We start from the raw sequence: 22,403 nt of genomic DNA, 5'->3' as shown, positions 1-22,403 counted from the left end.
AGTCTTTCAGTTTACTGCAAGCAATAAAAATAAATAAATGAAAGCTAATTTTATTTTATTTTCCTGGTTTTGAATTTAAGGCATGTTTTCAGATGCCTTAAAATCAATAAAGAATTCATTTAAAAGGTGCTTAAAATGTCTCTTTTTTTAACTACAGTATATATTACTGTATTTACATGTTGTGATTACACAAAATCTAATAAAGATTTAAGTTTCTTTTTTTTTTCTTTTTTTTTGGATTGTTACATTTAAAAAAGTAAAGCAATAAATTATTCAATATTATACGTGGACGGTGATTTACTGAAGTCATTCATTAAAATGTTGTTTTGTTTATATATAAAAATATTTAGCACAATAAACATTTGGTAAGATTATTTAAGCATCACTTCACAGCCCCAAAATACTAATTAATTGTCATTTTTAATGGATATATTTTGCCACCATGGATTCGCTTATGTAAAGCAGAATTATTTCCAATATAACACCGTTCATTATGATTACTAATAGGGCGACGCAGTGGCGCAGTAGGTAGTGCTGTCACCTCACAGCAAGAAGGTCGCTGGGTCGAGCCTCGGCCGGATCAGCTGGCGTTTCTGTGTGGAGTTTGCATGTTCTCCCTGCGTTTGCGTGGGTTTCCTTCAGATGCACCGGTTTCCCCCACAGTCCAAAGATATGCGGTAAAGTTATATTAATATATAGGTATATTAATTCGTTTTCAAATATCTGTTACGTTGAATGACAATGGGACATTATTGTTCTGATGTTTTGAGTTTTTAGTTTCACAAGAGTTATTTGAAACATTTGCATTAAATATTCTTGATTCAATATTCAACCAGAAGTTGATATTTAATAATCACTAATAGTTATCCATAATAATAGTAATAAACGTTTTTCAAACTATTGATATTCCTTTGCCCACATTTTTGTGTGTTTAAAACTCATTGTGAACCGTTTAGTAACTGAATCTAATCCTAATGTGCCTTTTTCCTATTTTCTTCTTTTTTTTGCTACATTTTTGTTTCTTGTTTTTCCAATTAGTCACGTAACTACAGTACATAGTATAAATATTGTGTTTGGCCTCGCAAACATCTTCATTACCACACTATTAAGACCGCCTTCATTGGCAAAAAAAGAAAGGCCTGTATTGGGTTCATCATTCACACACACACACACACACACACAATGTAAATAAACACTGCAGACATTCCTCGTTACATTCAATCGTTAGAAACAGCCTCACTCCAAATACATACATTGGATAGGATGAAACATTGTGTAATATTCAAATAGAAAAATACTTTTATATTGTCCTTCCTGCAGTTTCTTTTAACGTTTTATCTTACCTGCTCGCCTGCGCAGATAATGCCAGACACTATTGGACCTGTGACAAGATTAAAAATTAATTTTCCTCCGTTTAAAAGCGCGCCGTCGCTTCTGATGGTCACCAGAAGATCATGATCGACTTCACGGAGATTCTCTCGGCCGTCGGCGAATTTGGGGCGTTTCAGAAGCGCTTGTTGGTGGCGGTGTGTATCCCTAACATTTTCAATGCCTTCCACATGTTCGGCCAGGTGTTCAGCGCCATCAGCTTCCCGCACTACTGCAACAGCAGCTGGATCCTCCGACAGGCTCCAAACCTCACCGAGGAAAAGCAGCTGAACCTCACCGTCCCGCTGGACAGCAAAGGACAGTATGAGAGCTGTAGGATGTTCACACCTGTAGAGATGGATATTGAGGATATTGAACATTATGGAATAAACACAACTACATCTTGTATTGATGGATGGGTTTATAAGACACCGAAAAGCAGCAGCAGCACACTTATAACTGAGGTACTGCAAATTTTCTGTAATACACAAGGCAAGGGCTTTTTCATGTCTTTCAAATGCATTAAAGCAGTGGTTCTCAATTCCGGTCCTTGGCATTTCCCCTAACGTTAACCCACACAAGGATCAGTTCATGGATTCCTCTGGTAACGAGTTGATGATCTGAGTCAGGTGTGTTGAGTTAGGAAGATATACAAAATTTACAGGGCGGGGGAGCCCGAGGACCGTGTCCTGACATTTTATCCTAACAATCGAATTATGCTACAGTACCAACACTATATTTAAATGGTTCCGAGGTTAGGGTTGGGGATTAGTAGGTTAGGACGATATTACAGCTTCATATTACACTACTCCACATTAAAATTTACACTGGTAGGAAAATGTGATTACACTTTTTAAGAAATTACTACATTATTATATAACAATTATTCATTAACTTAGCCTTGTCAGTAAATTTGGGGTCAATGCAGGGGCGGATTTAGTGATTTGAGGCCCCTAAGCAATTTCAGAAGTCCTAAAATGCACCCTTCTACCTTTATTTCATTTTTTACTCATTTAGCTGTTTTTTATCACTCAAACTTCTTTTCAACATTTTATCTTAATTAATGCAATCTCTACTTTTTAAATGAATAATTTAGAAATTTGACTGCTGGACTTCTCCATGATTTGGGTCAAATTTGTGCTAAATTTTATTGTATAATAATATTATTACATAAAATTACATTATTATATCAATATTACATTTAATGTTATATTAAATAAGATATTTAACTCTAACATTTAATTTGTTTGACTCTCACCAAACAAAATATGATTTAAAAAAAACAGTATTATACATAGTTTATAGGTACAATTTTTACTTCTAGATATATAACCCCACAGCCCCCTCCCCCCATTTTCCTGGGGCCCTAAGCAGCCGCTTACCTTGCTTATTGTTTAGCTTAGTGTCACAAATTTGTTTCGGTACTCTAATAGACTTTGAATTTGATCATTTTACATTTTATTTTTAATAACATTTGTGATTTTTATATTGACTGCATGGGTATCCTGTAATATTCAGCATATTTAATGGTTTCTATTTTTTTCAATTTTTCAACATCTTATTGAGAGTTACATTTTTTATTATATTTTTTATCAAGCACTAAATATAAAAATTTTTTCCTTGTTTTAAAACATTTTAAAACAAGGGAAACAATTGCATAGGTATTCATTAAAATTAAGTTCCCCTTCAGTTGTTCACTACGATTTATTTCATTAACAACACATTGGCTATTCTCTTAGAAGACTAAATGTGTCCCCCAGGGGTGAGAGTGCACTCAACAAGGAGTGTACATCTGTTAAGCTATGTGCTGAGTGACACCTAACACATGCAAGATGCTGAAGTCTTTGATTGGAATTGTTTTGGAAATTGGCTTTTTGCTCTGTAAGTACGTACACTGGTGAACCCTAAATATTTCTTCCATTGCCCTGAACACTTAACTTGGTAGAGGAGCCAGGTCCATTACCCAGTCTGGTAAGCCCACTTGGTCCACCTATGTCCTAGAAATCGATGCCTGCTATGTGTGATCTCCATTCAGTGATCCCATATGTATTAGACAGCCAAGGTGAGTTTCCATCATACTGTAGATAAACCAGTGTCTTTCATGTGAACTAACCTTCTTACTCATACAGTAAGTGGTGCTCCACCTGGATAGGGCTAACCTATATGCACATGTTGTCACTAGGTCTCCCGTTTGGGTAGCAAATGACCACTGCAGAGTCCCTTCCCTTAAGGAATGGAACATTCTGCTATATTTCTGCTGCTGTATACACACTAGGCATACATCTCCCCAACACAAATTCAGCTGCTATGGCACTTTACACACATTTACCCATTTTGACATTGACCTAGTGACTGACTGAAGTCACAAGTTAGTGCATTTAGATCACTTGTCAGATTTTCGCATTAGAGCACTGGTTACTTTTTGGATTCTGTCATCTCCTGGGTGAGATGGTTCATTATGTGGCAGTGTTTGGGTCTTCTGTCTGTCCCTTGGTGCTTTATTGAGTGATTCCACTGTAAATTCTTAATTTCTCTGAGCAAAACAACCATTTTGCAAAATTACCTGCATTGTCAAATTTCATTGTCTGACTCACACAGATGCTGTGCAAGGTCAGGAAGGTCGAGCAACAGTTCTTGCAAGTTGCAGCACTCAGCCCATTTAGACCTGGTTCCTAGAACTAGCTTGCACCCTCTCTAATGAATTTAGCTGGAACCTTATTCTCAGAGAAGGGCACCATCTGGCAACTGCATCTAGACCTTTGGGACCATGTGTGGGTTCTAGACTGGACACAGAAGCCCTAAGTGACCTTACATCCACTAGTAATTGACACTGTTGCTCCCTGTGAGTAAGGTATCTATACCCTGAAGTGGAGTGTATTCATTCACCCCTGCACTAGCCTAAACAGTGTTTTCCAGTGCTTTCCTTCCTCCAGCAAATGTGGGAACAGAGAATGTCACCCTCCACACTGGATGTTTATGGTGGAGATTGGAATCATCATCTCAAAATATTTGCGGGTCAACATTGGTTGACATCCAAGCGAGCAGTTTCTTTTCCTCTGAATGTGAACCCTTGTAAGATTTTTTTTTCTCCTGTTGCGTTCAACAAACTACCAAATGACCAGAGAAGGGTCTCATGACCTTAAGGTTAACTTCACATCTTTCTCGAAATTTCAGGAGGTAAAATATTGACCCTCAAGCATGACCAAATTACCAGAGGAGGGACCTTAAGGGACCTTAAGGTTAACTTTGGTCATGAGAGGTATAATATTGACGCTATTATAATCTTGCTGACTCAACAAAAAACCTTAAATTTGGGCTTTGCAATCAGAAATAATGTGCATCTAGTTGAGAAAGAGAGAGAGAGAGTGGACCTGATCAAATCACTCTTCTATATTACCTAATAGACCGACCCAAATTTTGACTATAAAGGTGCAAGTTTGTTGCTGATACATTGGATGCTCAGTCGTGGGATTAGTGCACATCGCCCACCATTCTCAGACTTGTTCCAATGTGACTGCAATGTGCTCCCCAGTCTTTGAAGAGGAAAATGATAGCAAGATTGTGGGTGCCCCGCATCAGTGCTGACCTGTCTCAATAATTCAACAGGAAATTACTACTTGCTGTTCGGATTATGGTATATGAAACCACTTCAGTGCATAGAGCACCTTCACACATAGGGTTTACATTACCTTACTGTGCTGCTGTGCAGTCAGTCCCAGGATGGACCTTGATTCTACGAGCCAGAACGTGTCTAATGCCTGGAACTGTTGGCAGTGTTTACCACTCTGCGCACTGGTGATGGTGTGGAGAGACCCCCCACTTCATAATTGTGTAGCAAATTGGGTGTATGGCCATACACTTAAAATTCGCTATATACAGTAAATAAACATTCCATTCCATTACTCGACATATGTTCTGGCCGTGGTTGGCGGGTGAAACACATGCTGTCAGGATAAACAACATGGCTACAGGTGCATACATTTTGTGTGCTCCCTTCCCATAACACAGCTCGCTCCCTGTCTGATCATATGGAGTAATGTGCTGCAAAACTGCTGAGCTCAACTGTGCGGGCTGTCACTGGATGGCAGGACAATCGGATGGCATGGTTTGTCTTGAATCGTGCTCAGGTGCGAATGTCCCCCCACTCTCTCCCCCCAGGCCTGCACTCATACTGTCTTTTTTACCTTCCGAACCTGAACACGTCATCAATGTTGTGACTGTTCAGTTTAACAGAAGAGAAGCACTCTCACTCCGTCAATGGAGATTACTTTAGTTGTATTGTTTTGTATCATTTTAAGTCATTTGACTTAATGCAATAACACGCAGTCAAATCTTTTGCTCAACAGATCCACCACTTTTGATGCTCATAAATGTTAATGTAAGTCATCATGCAGTCATCAAAGCGGGGGGTTTGCTAGTGACATTGAGTGTTCAGTTTTGCACTCAGGCATGCTTTGCACTCACACTACAAGCGTACGGCACCAAGGCCCAACTGAACCGCACTCTGGCATGTGTCTTCCAACCAGGCCAGGGCCAGTCAACTAAACCGTGCCTGGGCCTGACTCTGAGCACTCACATTTGTCAAACGAACCAGGGAATGGGCATCAAATGTGCCTGGGCATGGTTTGGATAGCCTAGTGTGAGGAGACCCTAAGTGACTTACTGAAAGTGTCGGTAACATATGTTACCTTTGATCAACGAGGGAAAGAATGAAAACGTTGCATCTCTTCAACAACAAATGAAAACTGCCATCTGATTGCCAGACTGTGGCTTGGCTCCTCAGGGATAACCTGAAGAATGAACTGTATGCTGTGACATTCAGAGCGCTGTCACTCCTGCCTCATTTTGTTTAGTTGAATCACTCCAGAGTTCATTTTCCCATTTGGTGCAATTTGTTTGGCCAGGTTTGAAAGCAGCAATTGCACTGTAGTGTGCACAGAAAAAGGACCAAACAACCATACAAAGTAGTTCCTGTATGCTTTTAAACAAACCCTGGATTGATTTGTTTATGGAAAGAACATGATTCAAAGTAGAACAGACTCAACTGCAAAAATTACTGTGTAACATTAGGCTAAACCAGCTGCTATAGTCAGCTGTTCTGTGTATTAGGGCCTACTCACACTATGCTATCCGTACCGTGCCAAGGCCCGTTTCCCAGATCGTTTGAGAAGTGTGAGTGCGCTGAATCAGGCTCAAGCACGGTTCACTTGGCTGGCCCTGGCCCAGTTGGAAGAGGTGGTCCTGAGCTCGGTTCACTTGGGCTTTGGCGTGGTACATTTGTAGTGTGAGTGCAAAACGTGCACGATATAACTAGAGAAATCTCCTCTGTGCTGATTGAGAGAGAGAGCGCTTCTCACTGAACAGCGCAGCAGCGATGACGTAAGCGTGCCCAGGCCCGATTGTGGTGTGAGTGCGGGCCATGAGGGGAGACGGGAGGGGGGACAAGCGTGCTTTGACCCGGTTTGAGGCAACTGTACCTAGTGTGAGTACGGCCTTATAGGATGCGGGAAATATTTACAGTTTTAGTAACAGCTCTATGATAGCTTAAAAATAACTTCTAAAGCAACTTGTGATATGTCATTTGCCATTAATTCTGACCGATCAAAAACCACTTAATTGCATTAAATGACACATCTGTCCCACTAGTGATGTGAATGTTGTCACAGGACTGCATTCTGGTTGGTTTCTACTGGTTTGGTTATTTGTTGCTCTTGGTCCAAACCAAATGAACCGAACCACAGGTGTGAAAGCACTCTTAAATGCGTTCATGTTGGGAAGTAGCCCTGCATGCAGATTGTACTTGCCAATCTAAAGGCCCGTGCACACTGAGACGTTTTTTTGCTCATGTTTTTCATTAACGTTTAACACCTCTTAACTATATAAAGGGTGTCAATGTGTTTGTGCACACCAACACACCACGCGCTAAAGCGTCATTTAAAAAAAAATGCCTCATGCTAATTTTTTTTATTTGATGCGCCACGTTAAAACCTTCTCCTCCAATCAGATTGCCACTTTGGTTCACAAGCACAGACCTGCTGAAGTTACAGTAAACAGCACTTGGAGGTGCTCAAGGGCAAAACTGTCAATTCGAGCGCACATTGAAGAAGATGCCCAGAGGCGAAATGAACGTGGAGCTGCTTATTGCTCTGCTGAACAATAATCATTTCTTCATCGCGCTGGAGCTGCTGCTTGAACCATCTATGCTTGTTTGAGTCACCAGTAACTTTAACAACAAGCGTGTGAACTTTCTCTCTTCCTCTTCTTCTGTGTTACAAGCGGGTATCGGAAACTTAAAGTTGTGTAGCACCATCTAATGTCAAAGAGTGAAAAAGCATTCCTGTGTGTAGGAGCTTTAAATTGCCTCTTTTTCATGAAACTTAGAGTGATTGTCCTCTAAGTGGAATCCCTCATTTATCAGTCGTAAATGACACATTGCTTCTATTGCTTTCTTCAGGCCACAATGTTTATGTACATAATCAAGTTTTTTTTTTTTACACATATAAAGAAAATAGATGTTGCCAAAGGTGGATTAAATCATTTTCATCATCATAAGATTTTTAAGATTATTTTTCAGATTATTTCAACCGTGTCAAAATAGCTAAAAGCTTATAACAAGTTTAATGAAAGCTCAGTTGTGACAAATCACCCCACATACCCCATATATTTTTTATCAAATATGAATATAAGGGTTTTTATTTCTTACAATATTGTTTGTTATGTTACCAATGTTTGTTTTACTGTTTGCTAATTGTTGAAATATAGTTTATATGCTAACAAAATATCTCATCAATATTATTTTCATTGTTTGTTTGCTGTCTGTTATTGTATTATGTTTTCTTTTCTCATCTCACCATAGTTTGACCTGGTGTGTGAAAATAAGGTTTATAGTGAGGCCTCTCAGTCCATCTACATGGCTGGTCTTCTTGTTGGAGCCCTATTGTTTGGTCCAATGGCAGACAAGTACGTGTAGAACTCAATCCCTGAACAACACAAGAATGACATTACACACACAATTATCATTTAGCATTTTTTCTATTAGCAAAGTTTACAGATTAAACAGTTTGTATTTAATCCCCATCAGTGTAAAATGGCTAATGTTTCGTGTCAAATTAGTTCTTTTCATAATTGAACTGGTTTACTTGTTTGTTTTGCCACAGGTATGGCCGGCGGTTTGCCACACTGCTGTCCTTGCTCCTGCTGTTTTTGTCTGGAGTGGGAGTTGCATTTTCCCCTAACATCTATGTCTACATGGTCCTTCGTTTTGTTGTTGGCACCACAATATCCGGGATCTCTATCAACACGTTTGTTCTGGGTATTGCCTTTGACTCCTTTCAATGCCAGCACATATCTGAGATGTATATATTTAAACAAGAAAGAGAAAAAAATTAAAAAGAGTGTTTATGTATTTAATTCTCTTAAATATAACCATATTTTAAATATGTTTTATGGTGCTTTGATTCAATAATTTTAAATTGTTATTTGATATCCACATTGTAGATATGTGGCTTAGGTAAGTTCCAAAAGTAATGGGTTAATATGCTAAATTATAACTCCAAATTATACCCATAAAGTTAGAATTAATAATCATATTTTGAACATTTGAAATTCCAGATGATTTTAGAGGTTTTTGCATCTAATCTCTTAATTTCTGCTTAGTTTAGTTGTGGAAAAAATATAGGTCAAATTATAAGAAGATCTTATGCCTCTTTGGGGTGGCACTGAATACATTTATATTTTATGTATCCTGCATTTTGCATCCTGACAAGCTGTAAACATATAACTGGTGGCAAACTACTGCATTCAGCATCCCTCCTTGTAGCTAAGTAAAGCATAGAAAACAAACAAGTAGTGCGGTCGAGATGCATGCCAATTACAGTACAAATTGTCCAGGTTATGTTTGCCTTACTCTGATGTCATGCTGTCACTTGCCAAAAACTCTTGCAATGTCGAGGCTGTGTTGGATTGAGCTGTCAGGCGCAGTTGATCTCTTAATGTGCTCACCAAAAAGCATGATTGGAAATAACTTGCTGACAACACATGCTTATTAAATGAGACTGGCAAATTATACATTTTCTCTTAATTCATAGACATTTATTACCTATGTCAGATTTGTATTACTTGGCACTTTTAATACCAAGTCTTTTGGAATATCGCAGTATTTATTAAGAAAAGTTTATACACAGACATACATGTAGGCTACTGTATTTGCATATGGGCAGTATTTATGATGCATGAGTTCAAATACATATTTCTAATTTACAATTCATATTTTGTAATTGAAAACTACGTAATAGTCAAGATGGCATCATACATAGGGATTTTTACTCAAATTTATATGCATAAAAAAACTCCATATACAGTTGAAATCAGAATTATTAGCTCCCCTGAATTATTAGGCCGCTTGTTCCCCCCCCCCCCCCCCCCTATTTCTGTTTAACAAGAGATTTTTTTCAACACATTTCTAAATATGATAGTTTTAATAACTCATTTCTAATTATGCATTTATTTTATCTTTGCCATGATGACAGTAAATAATATTTGACTAGATATTTTTCAAGACACTTCTATACAGCTTAAAGTGACATTTAAAGGCTTAACTTAGTTGAATAGGTTAACTAGGCAGGTTAGGGTAATTAGGCAAGTTATTGTATAGCGATGGTTTGTTCTGAAGATGATTGAGAAAAAATATAGCTTAAAGGGGCTAATCATTTTGTCTCTAAAATGGTGTTAAAAACAGCTTTTATTCTAGCCGAAATAAAACAAATAAGACTTTCTCCAGAAGAAAAAATTATTTCCTTACTCTGTTAATCATCATTTGGAAAATATTTTAAAAAGAAGAAAAAAATTTGAAGAGGGCTAATAATTCTGACTTCAACTGTATATAACCCTTTATAAAGTTTAAGATTGTTAAGAGGTTGGTCAATTTTTTTATTTTTGATGATGATGCCATTTTTAATGCCTATGAAATGCGTGGATACACAAACTTTAATTGCATTGGAATGTTTTGACTCATTATCTGCATTAAATAGGTTAAACAGTGGTAGATACAGTGGCAGTATTTTATTTAGATACATGCTGTGGCAGCTGTATTTTGTCGTTTATTTTTAGACTTACATTAAGATATTTGGTTTATTAAAATGAAATATAAAATTAAATAATTTAAAAATTAATTTTTTACCCTGTATATATGTACAGTATGTAATTATAATTGATGTGCATTTTTCATTCACTTCATTGTTCTTCATCATTCTTTATTCCAGATAACCTGATTACCCATTTGCATCTTTTTTGTTCCCTTTAAAATTGCTTTTTGTTGTCAATCTGTCAATCACATGAGATTGGCAACATATGCAATGATGCAACAATCCAGTCAATTCTTCAGTGATGAAATAAAAAGGATAGTTCACAATATTTCAAATTGAAAATGATGTCAAAATGTACTCACCTTTCATTGTTCCAAACTGGTTCATCTTTCCTTTGAAACTGAAAACCTGTAATCATTGACTTTCATATATATATTTCACTGGTAACACTTTACAATAAGGTTCATTCGTTAATGCATTTACTAACATGAACTAATCATGATAAAACATGTACAGCATTTATTAATCATAATTGAACATTTACTAATGCATTTTTAACATTCAAGTCCATGCTTGTTAACATAAGTTAATGCACCATTAGTTAACATGAACTAACAATGAACAACTGGATTTTCATTAACTAACGTTTATTAACATTAATAAATACTGTAGTAAATCTATTGTTCATTGTTTGTTCATGTTAGTAAATGCATTACTTATCATTAACTAATGAAACTTATTGTAAAGTGTGACCAATTCACTTTCTTCAAAAGATGTATTTAACAAACTAATGATACTCATAAGGATTTGTGACCATTTGTGGAGATTGAATGGTGAGTAGGCAATGCCTTTATTTTTGTGCCATTTCAATTTGACATAAATCACAATAGGAAAAAAATGCTATTTTAACTTACTTGTTTCATGCGGATTTAAATTTTTTGTATTTTATTCATGTTAATTGTATCACTGTAGGTACTGAGTGGTGTGGTTCAGCCAAGCGGGCCCTTTTCACCATATTATCGCACTGCTTTATTGCCCTTGGTCAAATGTTGCTGTCTGGGGTGGCCTATGGGATTCGAAACTGGAGGGTTTTACAACTGGTTTTATCAGCACCAGTTGGGCTTTTCTTTGTCTATTACTGGTGAGAGTATTCAGTTTTACCCAAATATGTCCATACCCAGTAATATATGATCACTTTATATTATTCATTTGTTCTTCTTTTTTAATATTTAAATTAAAGGGGACCTATTTTGACGAAGTCAGAAGTCTCTGATGTCCCTACACTCTCAGAAATAAATATACTGGTACCTCAAAAGTATATATTAGTACCTACAAATTTTAAGAGGAACACTTTTGTATTTTTTAGGTACTAATATCTGCTCTTGAGGTATTAATATGGACCTTTTAGGTACAAATTTGTAGAGCTGCTCAGTTCAATTCGATATCTCGTTGCATTGACGATGCTTTCGATACATAGTTTTAAATTTTCTTCACATCACAGCAATTTTTTGTATTAAAATGTTTTAATAGTATTGTTTAAATAGGTATATTTATATACTATTTGTAATTCAATTTTGTCCTTTAATACAAACAGTCAAATATATAAACTGTGCCTTAAAAGAACACGTGCATTAATAGCAAATAAACAAATATAAACATCCCGCTCACTTTCTGAGCCTTGTCTACCAAGTTCTTACACCCCTTTGATTGGTCACACGGTCAACAGAAAGTGCTGCGATTGGCTCTTATGCGCTGGTGCTCTTCACAGATGAGTGACACTGATAAACGGCAGTGGCGATCACAGCTGATTCATGATAGACACGGTAGAGAAAACTCTGCTGACAATAGCTCGTGTCTGTATCAAGAAGTATCGCTGTAAAAGCCCAGAGGAGAGGAAAGGTCATGCCAGCTGGTAATTTTACACAGTGAGAGAGAGAAATGGAGTACTTTCATTCTCTCAATCACAGTGAAATAGGGGCTTCTGCTGTAAGCATCATGCAGTGAAAGACTGTCCAGCAAACACACACGCAGTGAAATTGTGCACAGCTTTTGCATTTTTAAGTAGTTGGAGTGTTGTAAATACCCCTGCTCGCCTCCCTCGCCTTAGTAAGCTGTGGCGACATAGCGTATATGAGATGAATGACGTCAGTACATAATAACCGGTTATGATTATTACTGAAACTATACTGTATTGTCCTCGTCTGCATCACAGTGCACCGAAGAAACAATTAGGGCTCTATTTTGACGGTCCATGCGCAAAACGCAGGGCGCAAATGCTTTCAGGGCGTGTCAGGACACGTTTTTGCTAATTTAAGGACGGGAAATCTGCCTTGCGCTTTGGCGCATGGTCTAAAAGGGTTGAGTTTATTTTCTTAATGAGTTATAGGTGTGTTTTAAGAATAAACCAATAACAGTCTCATCTCCCATTCACTTTAAGAGTCAGCTGCATCGCGCCAAGAGTGCATTCGATATTTACAGGACACAAAGTAAGTGGAAAAAATGTGCATTTCACAAGCAAACTGTTCACAGTTAACAGTTTTTTAACAGAAAACTGTTAAACAGAGCATCTACTGCATGAGAATGAGAGATAATGGATCACTTTCACTTTCGCTCTTGGATAGGGAAACTTTTACACACAGACATCAATTAGTCTATAAATAAATACTTTTGTTTGTTAAGCGTAAATATTCGTTTCAAAACTATTTCTAAGTTCAGTTCTAATTTCCAGCAAACGAATAAATGAATAATACTAGCAAAATGTGCTCAAAAACCTGAGTTATATCCTAAAACACATGCTGTGCCCCATAAGGTCTAAAATCTGACAGGTGGGCAAATCTAAGCTTGTTTTTAATAAAACAAATATACATATGGATATAATAAATAATACTGCTAATAATAATAATATTATACAAAAGCAAACTGTTATGAATGAACTGAAAAAGCCTCCCGAGATGAAGAAGACATAAAAGCAGTGGTTTTTCATATTTATGTAGGCTAGAAAATAATATGTTTTGTAATATTTTAATCCTTTATATTTATATCCTATATCTATTCGTATTATATCCTATATATATCCTTAATATTTAAATTTTTTCATATGTAAAGATATTTGCCTAATGCTCTCTTGTGCGTATTAAGCAGTGCGTAAGCGAGGCGCAACTCTGCGCTGGAGTTTAGACCGGGTTAGTTTTGGTCTAATGAAAAATCTATTAAAGTTTCTCAAAATAGCAACGCGCCAGCGGTCTGCCTCAGAACGCCTTCCTTTTTAGACCAGAACGCCTATGGGCGCACAAATGAGCGCTAATGCATTTGCTATTTAAACAGCGTAGCGCAACGCCTCAAAACGACTCTTGCGCCAAGCTTAAACTACCAAAAGACTACTGCGCCACGCCTTGCGCCACACTGCGCCGGGTGTATGATAGGGCCCTTAGATTTGACACCCCTACAAATTTGTACCTTTTGAAAAGGTACCACTGCAGTGACAGCTCTTGTACTTTTATTTCTGAGAGTGTAGAGTGTGTATGTTTACGGTCAAAATACTCCACAAATAATGTCTTCTCACTGTTTGAAACTGCTCCTTTTAAGCTTTTGAAAAAAGGGCGGAGCTACAAATGTGACAGCATAGAGGCAGATTTAAAAACAAGATTTACTATCCCCTTTGATGATGTATACATTTTTATGAAGTGTGGTTATAAAAAAAATAAAATGATACATTTTTACCTTTAGAAGGTGCTTATATTCACAGAATGTTGCCACACAACTTTGTTTAAATCCCTTATAAAAGTGATTTTTGCATGATAGGTCACCTTTAATTAACAAAATAATGTTTACGGCTCTCTGTTAATGCACTTGTGATAATGTGTTCTTGTGACTTGTGAGAAATATACAAACTATATATTGCATTGTTTGGCAGGATTCTCCCTGAGTCTGCGAGATGGCTTCTGACTCAAGGCAAACTAGACAGTGCCAAGAAAGAGATCCTCAAAGCTGCCCGAATTAATGGCAGGAAGGTGTCTATAAATCTGCTTGACAAGGTGATTATTTTCTCTTTCACTATGTAAAGAACTGCAAATAAAAAAATATTTACTATTTAAAACACACTGGGCAAGATTTACCAATAGCTTCTGTTTAAGCAAAAATTAAAAAAATTAAAAAATCCTTTCAGGAATTACTAATGGCATGCAATGAAAAAGTCAATAGTATCTGCATACAGACTGCGTATCTCAGACTTGCAATGTAAGACACAATGCACTCAATGGAGCTAGTGACATCACTGTGAGAGGTAGAGTTAGTGGTGGGGTTAGGTGTGCGCATTAAAAGCATTACATGCAGCTCTGCTTGCAGCTACACCAAGTCTGCATCCAGACCCTTCTCAAAAAAGTAGAAACAAAATGATATTGACAGCAGCTGACCACATTTGTTGAAGACTTTTAATAAATCATGTATCATGAGAATCAGAAAGAGCCTTATTGCCAAGTGTACTAGCACACACAAGGAATTTGTCATAGTGATAGGAGCTTCCAGTACAGACAGTCCTTAAAGTACAAACAAGAGTGCAACAAAGTACATAGTGATCATGATAAGGATGCAATATGAAATGTAATTCTCATTTTAAATTTGGATTTCATCTTCTAGTGATTCATAAACATTTTTATTCAATTTTCTTTTTTATTCAAGTCTTTTTTAGAAACATCATAATGAAATCATTCAAAAGCACCCAGATGGTGTAAAAAGGGTACACTGCAGAACAGCAATGGAAAGCAGATGTAATTAAGGAATCCAGTCATTAGTGTAGTTTGGCAAATTCTGGATGCTGTACACCTAATCAAATATCATTTAGATTATTCAGTAAATATTAAACTGTGAGAGACAGATTAAATATGAAATGTGTCTGAGTGAATGAATGGCCCAGTTACAGGTCAGCCCTAATCGGAATCTCCAGAACTGATCTGACAGTCACTTCATAATATTTTACCATTTTATGTGGAGAAAAGCTGTCATTGTACTTTGCACAGAAACATGTATTGAGTAATTAAGGAATGCTATTTTTCACTTGTTTTTGATAGATTAGAGCTGCATAGGTTGCAGTCAGCTTAAAAGCACATTATACAAGATTTGTTTCTTTAAAATATACAAAAACCTCTGGAACAATAATGTATACTGTGCTGACTCACTATATGTACTTACATTTTCCCAAATGCTTTAATATTATCTAGTGACACTATAAAACAGGAAAACATCAAGGATTGCACAGATGTCCACTTCTGATGGGGCTGATAGTGGTCTTACACTTATTTGCTTAGTAAATCTGGTCCATGAAATTCAAAGTAGTTTTTTAATGTTGAGTTGACATCTGCATTATCAGATGGAAGCAGAGAACACAGCCAAATCAAGCACCATGATAGACCTGTTCCGAGTGGCTTACCTGAGAAAGAGAGCTCTCATCATGTGCTATATGTGGTAAGTTATGACAGGCTTTCACACATTTATTATAAATCTGGAAACCCTTATCCATTTATGAGTTTTATGAGGGTAGACCTCTAGTTTTGGATATTAAATGTCAGATACAACAGCACAAAAAACATTTTACCAAATAAACATCATTAAAATTACAACCAAACCGAGCTGAGAAAAACTGATAACAAAGAAGGCGAATGTCTTATCATATGTTTATTTATGTTATCACAGGTTTGTGACATCCCTGGTTTACTATGGTGTCAGCTTGAATGTGGGGAACTTCGGCCTGGACATTTACCTGACTCAACTCATCTTTGGCATGGCAGAGTTTCCTGCACGGCTGTCCTGCTTTCCTCTCATTCAGCGATTTGGACGGAGAATTTGCCAGAGTGTCTTTCTGCTACTTGGAGGCACAGCCTGCCTGATTATTCCTGCTATTCCAGCGAGTGAGAGATGTTACATTTTCTCTTAACTGTTTGTAAATAATAATGTCAATGTTTACATTTATTTTAATTTATATTGAATTTATTTATTAAATATATATAACTATAATTGTATACCGTAGCTCCAAATACAGTCAAAAAAAAGTTAGCACACCCTATGAAATTTAATTCTTTTACACGAGGACATATGTATTTATCTTATACTTGGCAGGTTATAAAATTGGGAAAATAAATCAGATTAATAACCGCACATTGCAAAAACAAAAATAAGTCAGGCACGTCTAATCAAATACTTTAACATCATCAGCAAATGTGGCAGTTTGTTGCACTGAAGTCTTCAGGTCTGTTAACACAATGCCCATCCCACAGATAAAACCTCACCAAAATTGAGTAATGTAATGAGACAACAATCCTAAGCACACCAGCAAATCTACTGTACAACAGAACAGCTGGAAAAAGCAAGGTGCTGCAATAGTCCAAAATCCAGAACTCATCCTGACTGCAATTCTGTAGGGAGAGCTCTGCAAATAAACTCCAAAATAATCTGAGAACGCACGCTCGCCTCACAGCAAGAAGGTCACTAGAAGGTCACTGGTTCGAACCACGGCTGGGTCAGTTAGCATTTTTGTGTGGAGTTTGCATGTTCTCCCCGTGTTCGTGTAGGTTTTCTCCGGGTGCTCCGGTTTCCAAAGACATGTGGTACAGGGGAATTGGGTATGCTAAAATTGACCGAAGTGTATAATTGTGTGTGAATGAGTATGTATGTTTCCTAGTAATAGGCTGCAGCTGAAAGGGCATGCGTTGCGTAAAACATATACTGGTTAAGTTGGCGGTTTATTCCGCTGTGGCGACCCTAGATTAATAAAGGGACTAAGTCAACAAAATAAATAAATGAATGAATCATCTGAGACTCATAAGGTTATATATAGAAAAGTGTCACTTTAAAGGGCTCCAATGTTGGCCATTTAACCAGTGTTAATTTCACTAAAGAAAAAAAATTGTCATCATTTTCATGACAAGTTTCTACCAAAAAAGTGATGATGACGACAACTATAATAAAAATATACTAACATTTTCATGACTGTTAAAAATAGACAAGAATGAGATTGAGGGATGCGATTGGAAATATTCAATAGACTGCCATTGCAAAGTGGACTATTTTAAGCCTTTCAAAGATTTAATTGCATGAATTTGTTCAATAAACTGGTTAAAAAGACTAGTATTTTACCACGTTAAAAAAGGGCTTGCTAAATAATCGCAAAATCCTGCATTTTTAGTAGTCTACTGTTCTTGCCAACACATAATTTTGCATTTGACTCATGATATAAATAAATAATAAATTTTTAATACATTTTAATGTCTTAAAATAGAAATCTATTTTACATATTTTGATAAGTTTGATAAGTATTTTAAGTTAGAATATTTTCTATAAATACATGTTTACAATATTTAATTAAATTACACTTAAATTAAACCAAATATATTTTAATTAAACAAATGTAGAGTAAATTTATTTGGATAAAATATGACTAAAACTAAAATGGAATTTTAGTCGAAAGATCAAGACTAAAACTAAATCAAAATTTGCTGTCAAAATTAACTCTGACTCAGTCACGGATACCGCATAAGATGAATGAGCCACATGCAAATGCTGTTACAATGTTCACTGTGCATACAAACACACCTATGTGTTTAACGTGTTGTGCTGTTTTTGCTCATCTTGTGACAGTATGGAGATCCATTATGCTCAAATAATCCTGATAAGCGTCCAATAACTGGTACTCTTGATGTATGTTTGAAGCCTCCTTATCCAGTGGTTATCAATTACTTAGCTCAAAAATATAGTTCAAATAGCTACAAAATATACTACTTTGTACTGCTTACTGCTTCTTTAGGAGCAAAAGATAGTTGGAACAAATCTTTTAATCCTAGTTTCTTTGCAAATCCTGTCTTGTGGACATGTTTATACATGCCTGTCAATTAATTCAGTGGGCAGGGAAAACTGCACTGCGACGTCACATTGCAGTGGGCCTCAAAATCAATGTGGATCCTATTTTAATATCAGGGAACTTAAAAAAAGACACTTGTTGTGTTTATATCACTCCAATTTGACTATGGACACTATACCTGCACACAGTTCTGTCCAAACAGCTTCCAACATTGTTTTTGCACAACATCTGAAAGCATCTGAATCACATTATGTTCTAAACCTTTATTTTTATTGAATAAATAATGTCACATTGTGAGATGTCATGTCATGTTGTTCATTTGAGGTTTGATCTTCCAAATTTGAAGACTTGCCAAGGACCATATGTTCTGATACACAAACCGGGAAATTCAAAAGAGTGTCCAGACTTTTTCCATGTGACATCTGACATTTATATCCAGTGGAGATCAAAATTAGAGAATAATTTATAAATGCTTGCTTTAGAAATGATTTAATCTTCAATGTTCAATGTTTGAAGGGATTTTAAATGTGGCTTTATTATCCACAGAACACTGTTTTACAAACTGATTAGGGAACTTGATCGAAAAATTAGAGAACAGCAATGACTAAAGCTTGAAGAAAGATTTGAAAAATTATGAAGGTTACAGTAGTCAAAAACAGGGATATACTGTAGAACATCTGTGAAAACTGCCGTCAAAGAGTTTCAGTGACTTTAGTAAGACTGACCAACTTGCAAATTCACTGAAACCTGGAATGTTTGGCTGCCAGTTAAACATAGTTTGTCAGATTATTAATAAATTAACCACCACTCTAGCAGAATAACACTAATAACTGGAAATAAGTTAAAATGTTCTCTACTTTTGACCAATGTTTATATTTATATAGCTCAATTATTATTATTTTTGTATGCATGGTAAATGTAACTCAATGAAAAAAAAAGTATGTGGTCCTGTTAGCATGACTTGGACAGAAGGATTTTAGGTTGTTCGCAAACAGATGACCATACTTACTGTACTTACTTTGTGTGAACAAATCATATAGGTACATATGGGCACATTGACACATACAAATGAATCTGATTAGTTCTCACACCTTAAGCCATCATGACTGAGCTTCTATGACCTATTTTGAATGCTGTGAACTTAAGTGATCACTTTAAACACCGAAATTAAATATTTACATGATGTAAAGTGAGCACGTCTCATTGTCTCAACATCTCAATTCTTTCAAATTTGATTACAAAAAGTCTCCTTTAGTGTTTTGAAGATTGATAAATATCTTAAGGTTTGGATTGACATGAAAGTAAACAAAATATGACAATATTAATTTTGAGGTAAACAAACCCTTAAAATATTTTGTGGAAAGCTAACTGCAAGGTTGTTGATTTCTGTGTTTTTTTTATTTCCTCCAGAATATCCTATAATTGTGACTGTAACTGCAGTGTTTGGAAAGTTTTCAATTTCTGCGGCCTTCTCCATTGTATACGTGTACACCGCTGAGCTCTACCCAACAGTTGTGAGGTGTGTAATAAACAACCTGCATGAACACTCACTATATTCAACTATGCAGTCTATATGAGCTCTCATTGATGAATGCATTAATACAGGCAGAATGGGGTGGGCCTGAACTCCATGTGTGCCCGTGTGGCTGGTATTCTGGCTCCTCTGATTGGCTTGTTGGACGTTTATCATCATGCCATTCCTATGGTCATATACGGCTCGCTGCCTTTTGTTGGAGGAGCTCTGACCTTCCTGCTTCCAGAAACACTGAACACTGACCTGCAGGACCACACGGATATCCCTGCGGATGAGAGCATGTGCGTTTATACTGCTTATATTTCTTATATTAGTGGCTTTTTACTTATTAAGTATGCAAGCTTGTTTCTGCCATGGGATAAAATAATCCAGAAGGTTATCAGAGTTTATATCTCACAATTCTGACTTCTTTTACAGTAAGTGGGGTAACATTTTTCAATAAGACTTGTCTTCTCAGATCTGTGGATTTTACTTAAAGTAACCTAAAGTTATAAACTTGATTTTTGACAATTATGAGTCAACATCTCTCAACTAAGTGTAAGATCAAAATTCTAAGAAATGTCAGAAATCTGAGAGAAAACTCTAAACAAGTCAGAGGTAAACAAAATATTTTCAGGAATGAGGAAATAAAATATGGCAATCTTTTTCTTGAATGAGTTTTTCAAACTTCTAGATTTGTGTGTCAGAGTTCATCTCTTGCAGTTTTTTTCTCCAAGTTTCCAAGTTTGTCAATTCTGACATGTTTTTTCTTCCATTCAAAGAAATCTGATTTTATCTCTTGCTATTCTGAATTTATAGCCATTCTAATCTCGCAGTTGTTTTGTTCATTATTTTAAGCTTATTTCGCATTATCAATTTTTTTTTCTTCTGCTTTTTTTTAACTGCCCTCACATTTCTCTAACCCAGGGGTGCCAACTTTTTCTTATGAAGGTCCAAAAACCAAACTTGAGTGAGGACAGTGGGCCAAAGGCCAGTATAAACATTGCCATGGATCATTTCCTCAGTTCTTTCAAAATAAACAGAAGACATTACTTTAATCATATTAACTATATAACTAATGTATTAACTAATGTATTAACTTTTAACTAATGTATTATAATATTAACTAATGTGTTTTATATTTTTTGTAATTTAAAATAATGAAAATAAGAATTCTATTTACAACACAATGGAGTTTATTGCTGAATACACTTGTCAATTTGGACCTGCCTTTGTCTTGATTTGCTTAACAGGGACTTCTGGTCCCCGGGAATTTCGGTCTATCCATCGATTATGTTAAAAAAAACAATCGGATTCATTTACAACATTAAATGCAAATACGCATTATTTATAGCTTAACAATAAAACAAACAAACAAAGGTTTACAAACACATTAGAAATGACAATATGTAAAGACATTACCCCCAACATTCTCAAATGAGATGGCGGGACAAATCAAAGGTTACTATGGGCCAACTTTAGGCATCTCTGCTTTAACAATTTAAAATCTGTTATCTCACATACAGACTTTTGCTGTAAATTGTGATGAGTTTGAATTCGTTTCTTTATTTTTTAATATTTTGTCGTTTTAGTTTTGCTTTTGTTTTTTAAAAATTGTGAAAAGAAAATTCAGAATTGTGAGTTATAAAAAGAATGGCAACAGTCACTTTTATTGTTCTTCATTCATTCATTCATTCATTCATTCATTCATTCATTCATTCATTCATTCATTCATTTAATCCTGTGGTGGAAACAGGCTTATATACGTTATAACTTTTACAATAATTTACAAATGATTAAGATTAATTTAATAAATTGTTTTCTTAATTTTTCATTTTCAGGGGATTAAATAAAGCCAGCATTGAAAAAGGACTGAATAAGGAGCAAGGACTGGTTCTCAAGAGCACAAAATTTTGAGATTTGTACTGCTGTTTAAAACAATAGCTGTTTATGAAATTGATAGATTTTATAAATAAGTAAACTTGGTTTATTTATCAGGTTTACTTTTCTTGCTGCATCATGTTTGTAAAGTTTTAGTAATTTAAAATAAATTTGTACTTTTTTATCTTTTCAATGAAAGAAAGTAAACATCGGTGATATATTTATGATATATGAGTTTTTTTTCTTTAATACTCATAAAAACCAAACAATCAATAAAAGAATCCACTAGACAGCCCCAAAATTTGATAATTTATTAATAATTTTAGCAATTATTATAATGAAGAAAAATAAAAAACGACACTGAATGTAAATCATGTAGAAAAGTAAAAATGGGGTGGGTGAGATGGGGGGGGGGGGGGGTTGTAAAATGTGGAGCTTTATCAAACAGCACAATGCCACAGATGTCATAAGCTTTGAGGGAGTGTGCATACTTGACATGCGTACAACAGGAATATCCACTAGAGTTGTTGCCCCTTGTAAATGTTTGCACCACAAGCTGTCTCCAAATGGGTTTTAGAGAATTTAGATTACTGTACATCCCACCGGCCTCATAACCGCAGACAACATGGAACCGCAGGATCTCCATATCCAATATCTTCTTCTCCAAGAACATCTGAGACCAGCCGTGCAAACAGCTGTTGCAGCAATC

General features: G+C 36.0%; 2 protein-coding genes across 2 annotated transcripts in view; both read left to right on the top strand.

Moving 5' to 3' along the window:
* oxsr1b (oxidative stress responsive kinase 1b) overlaps positions 1–22,403 on the top strand; it is a 143,237-nt gene that overhangs the window by 105,707 nt on the left and 15,127 nt on the right. The window lies entirely within an intron of this gene.
* On the top strand, positions 1,444–21,923 carry LOC795699 (solute carrier family 22 member 13). Its single transcript, XM_087309464.1, has 10 exons — positions 1,444–1,832; positions 8,225–8,328; positions 8,526–8,680; positions 11,424–11,592; positions 14,365–14,485; positions 15,817–15,911; positions 16,140–16,354; positions 19,711–19,819; positions 19,906–20,115; positions 21,655–21,923. Exons 1-10 carry the CDS (start codon positions 1,455–1,457, stop codon positions 21,728–21,730), a joined length of 1,632 nt encoding a protein of 543 aa, XP_087165590.1. The 5' UTR covers positions 1,444–1,454; the 3' UTR covers positions 21,731–21,923.

Source organism: Danio rerio, chromosome 24 (assembly GCF_052040795.2).
Source record: "Danio rerio strain M-AB ecotype USA chromosome 24, GRCz13ab, whole genome shotgun sequence".
Lineage (NCBI taxonomy): Eukaryota > Metazoa > Chordata > Actinopteri > Cypriniformes > Danionidae > Danio > Danio rerio.
This window is presented reverse-complemented; position numbering and strand designations above follow the sequence as displayed.

What these genes read in the sequence shown, in the direction of transcription:
- LOC795699 (XM_087309464.1), top strand. Translation starts at nt 1,455, where the DNA reads ATGATCGACTTCACGGAGATTCTCTCGGCCGTCGGCGAATTTGGGGCG. An exon ending in TATCAACACGTTTGTTCTGG is followed by an intron (nt 8,681 to 11,423) that starts GTATTGCCTTTG and finishes GTATCACTGTAG; the next exon opens with GTACTGAGTGGTGTGGTTCA. An exon ending in CTTTTCTTTGTCTATTACTG is followed by an intron (nt 11,593 to 14,364) that starts GTGAGAGTATTC and finishes ATTGTTTGGCAG; the next exon opens with GATTCTCCCTGAGTCTGCGA.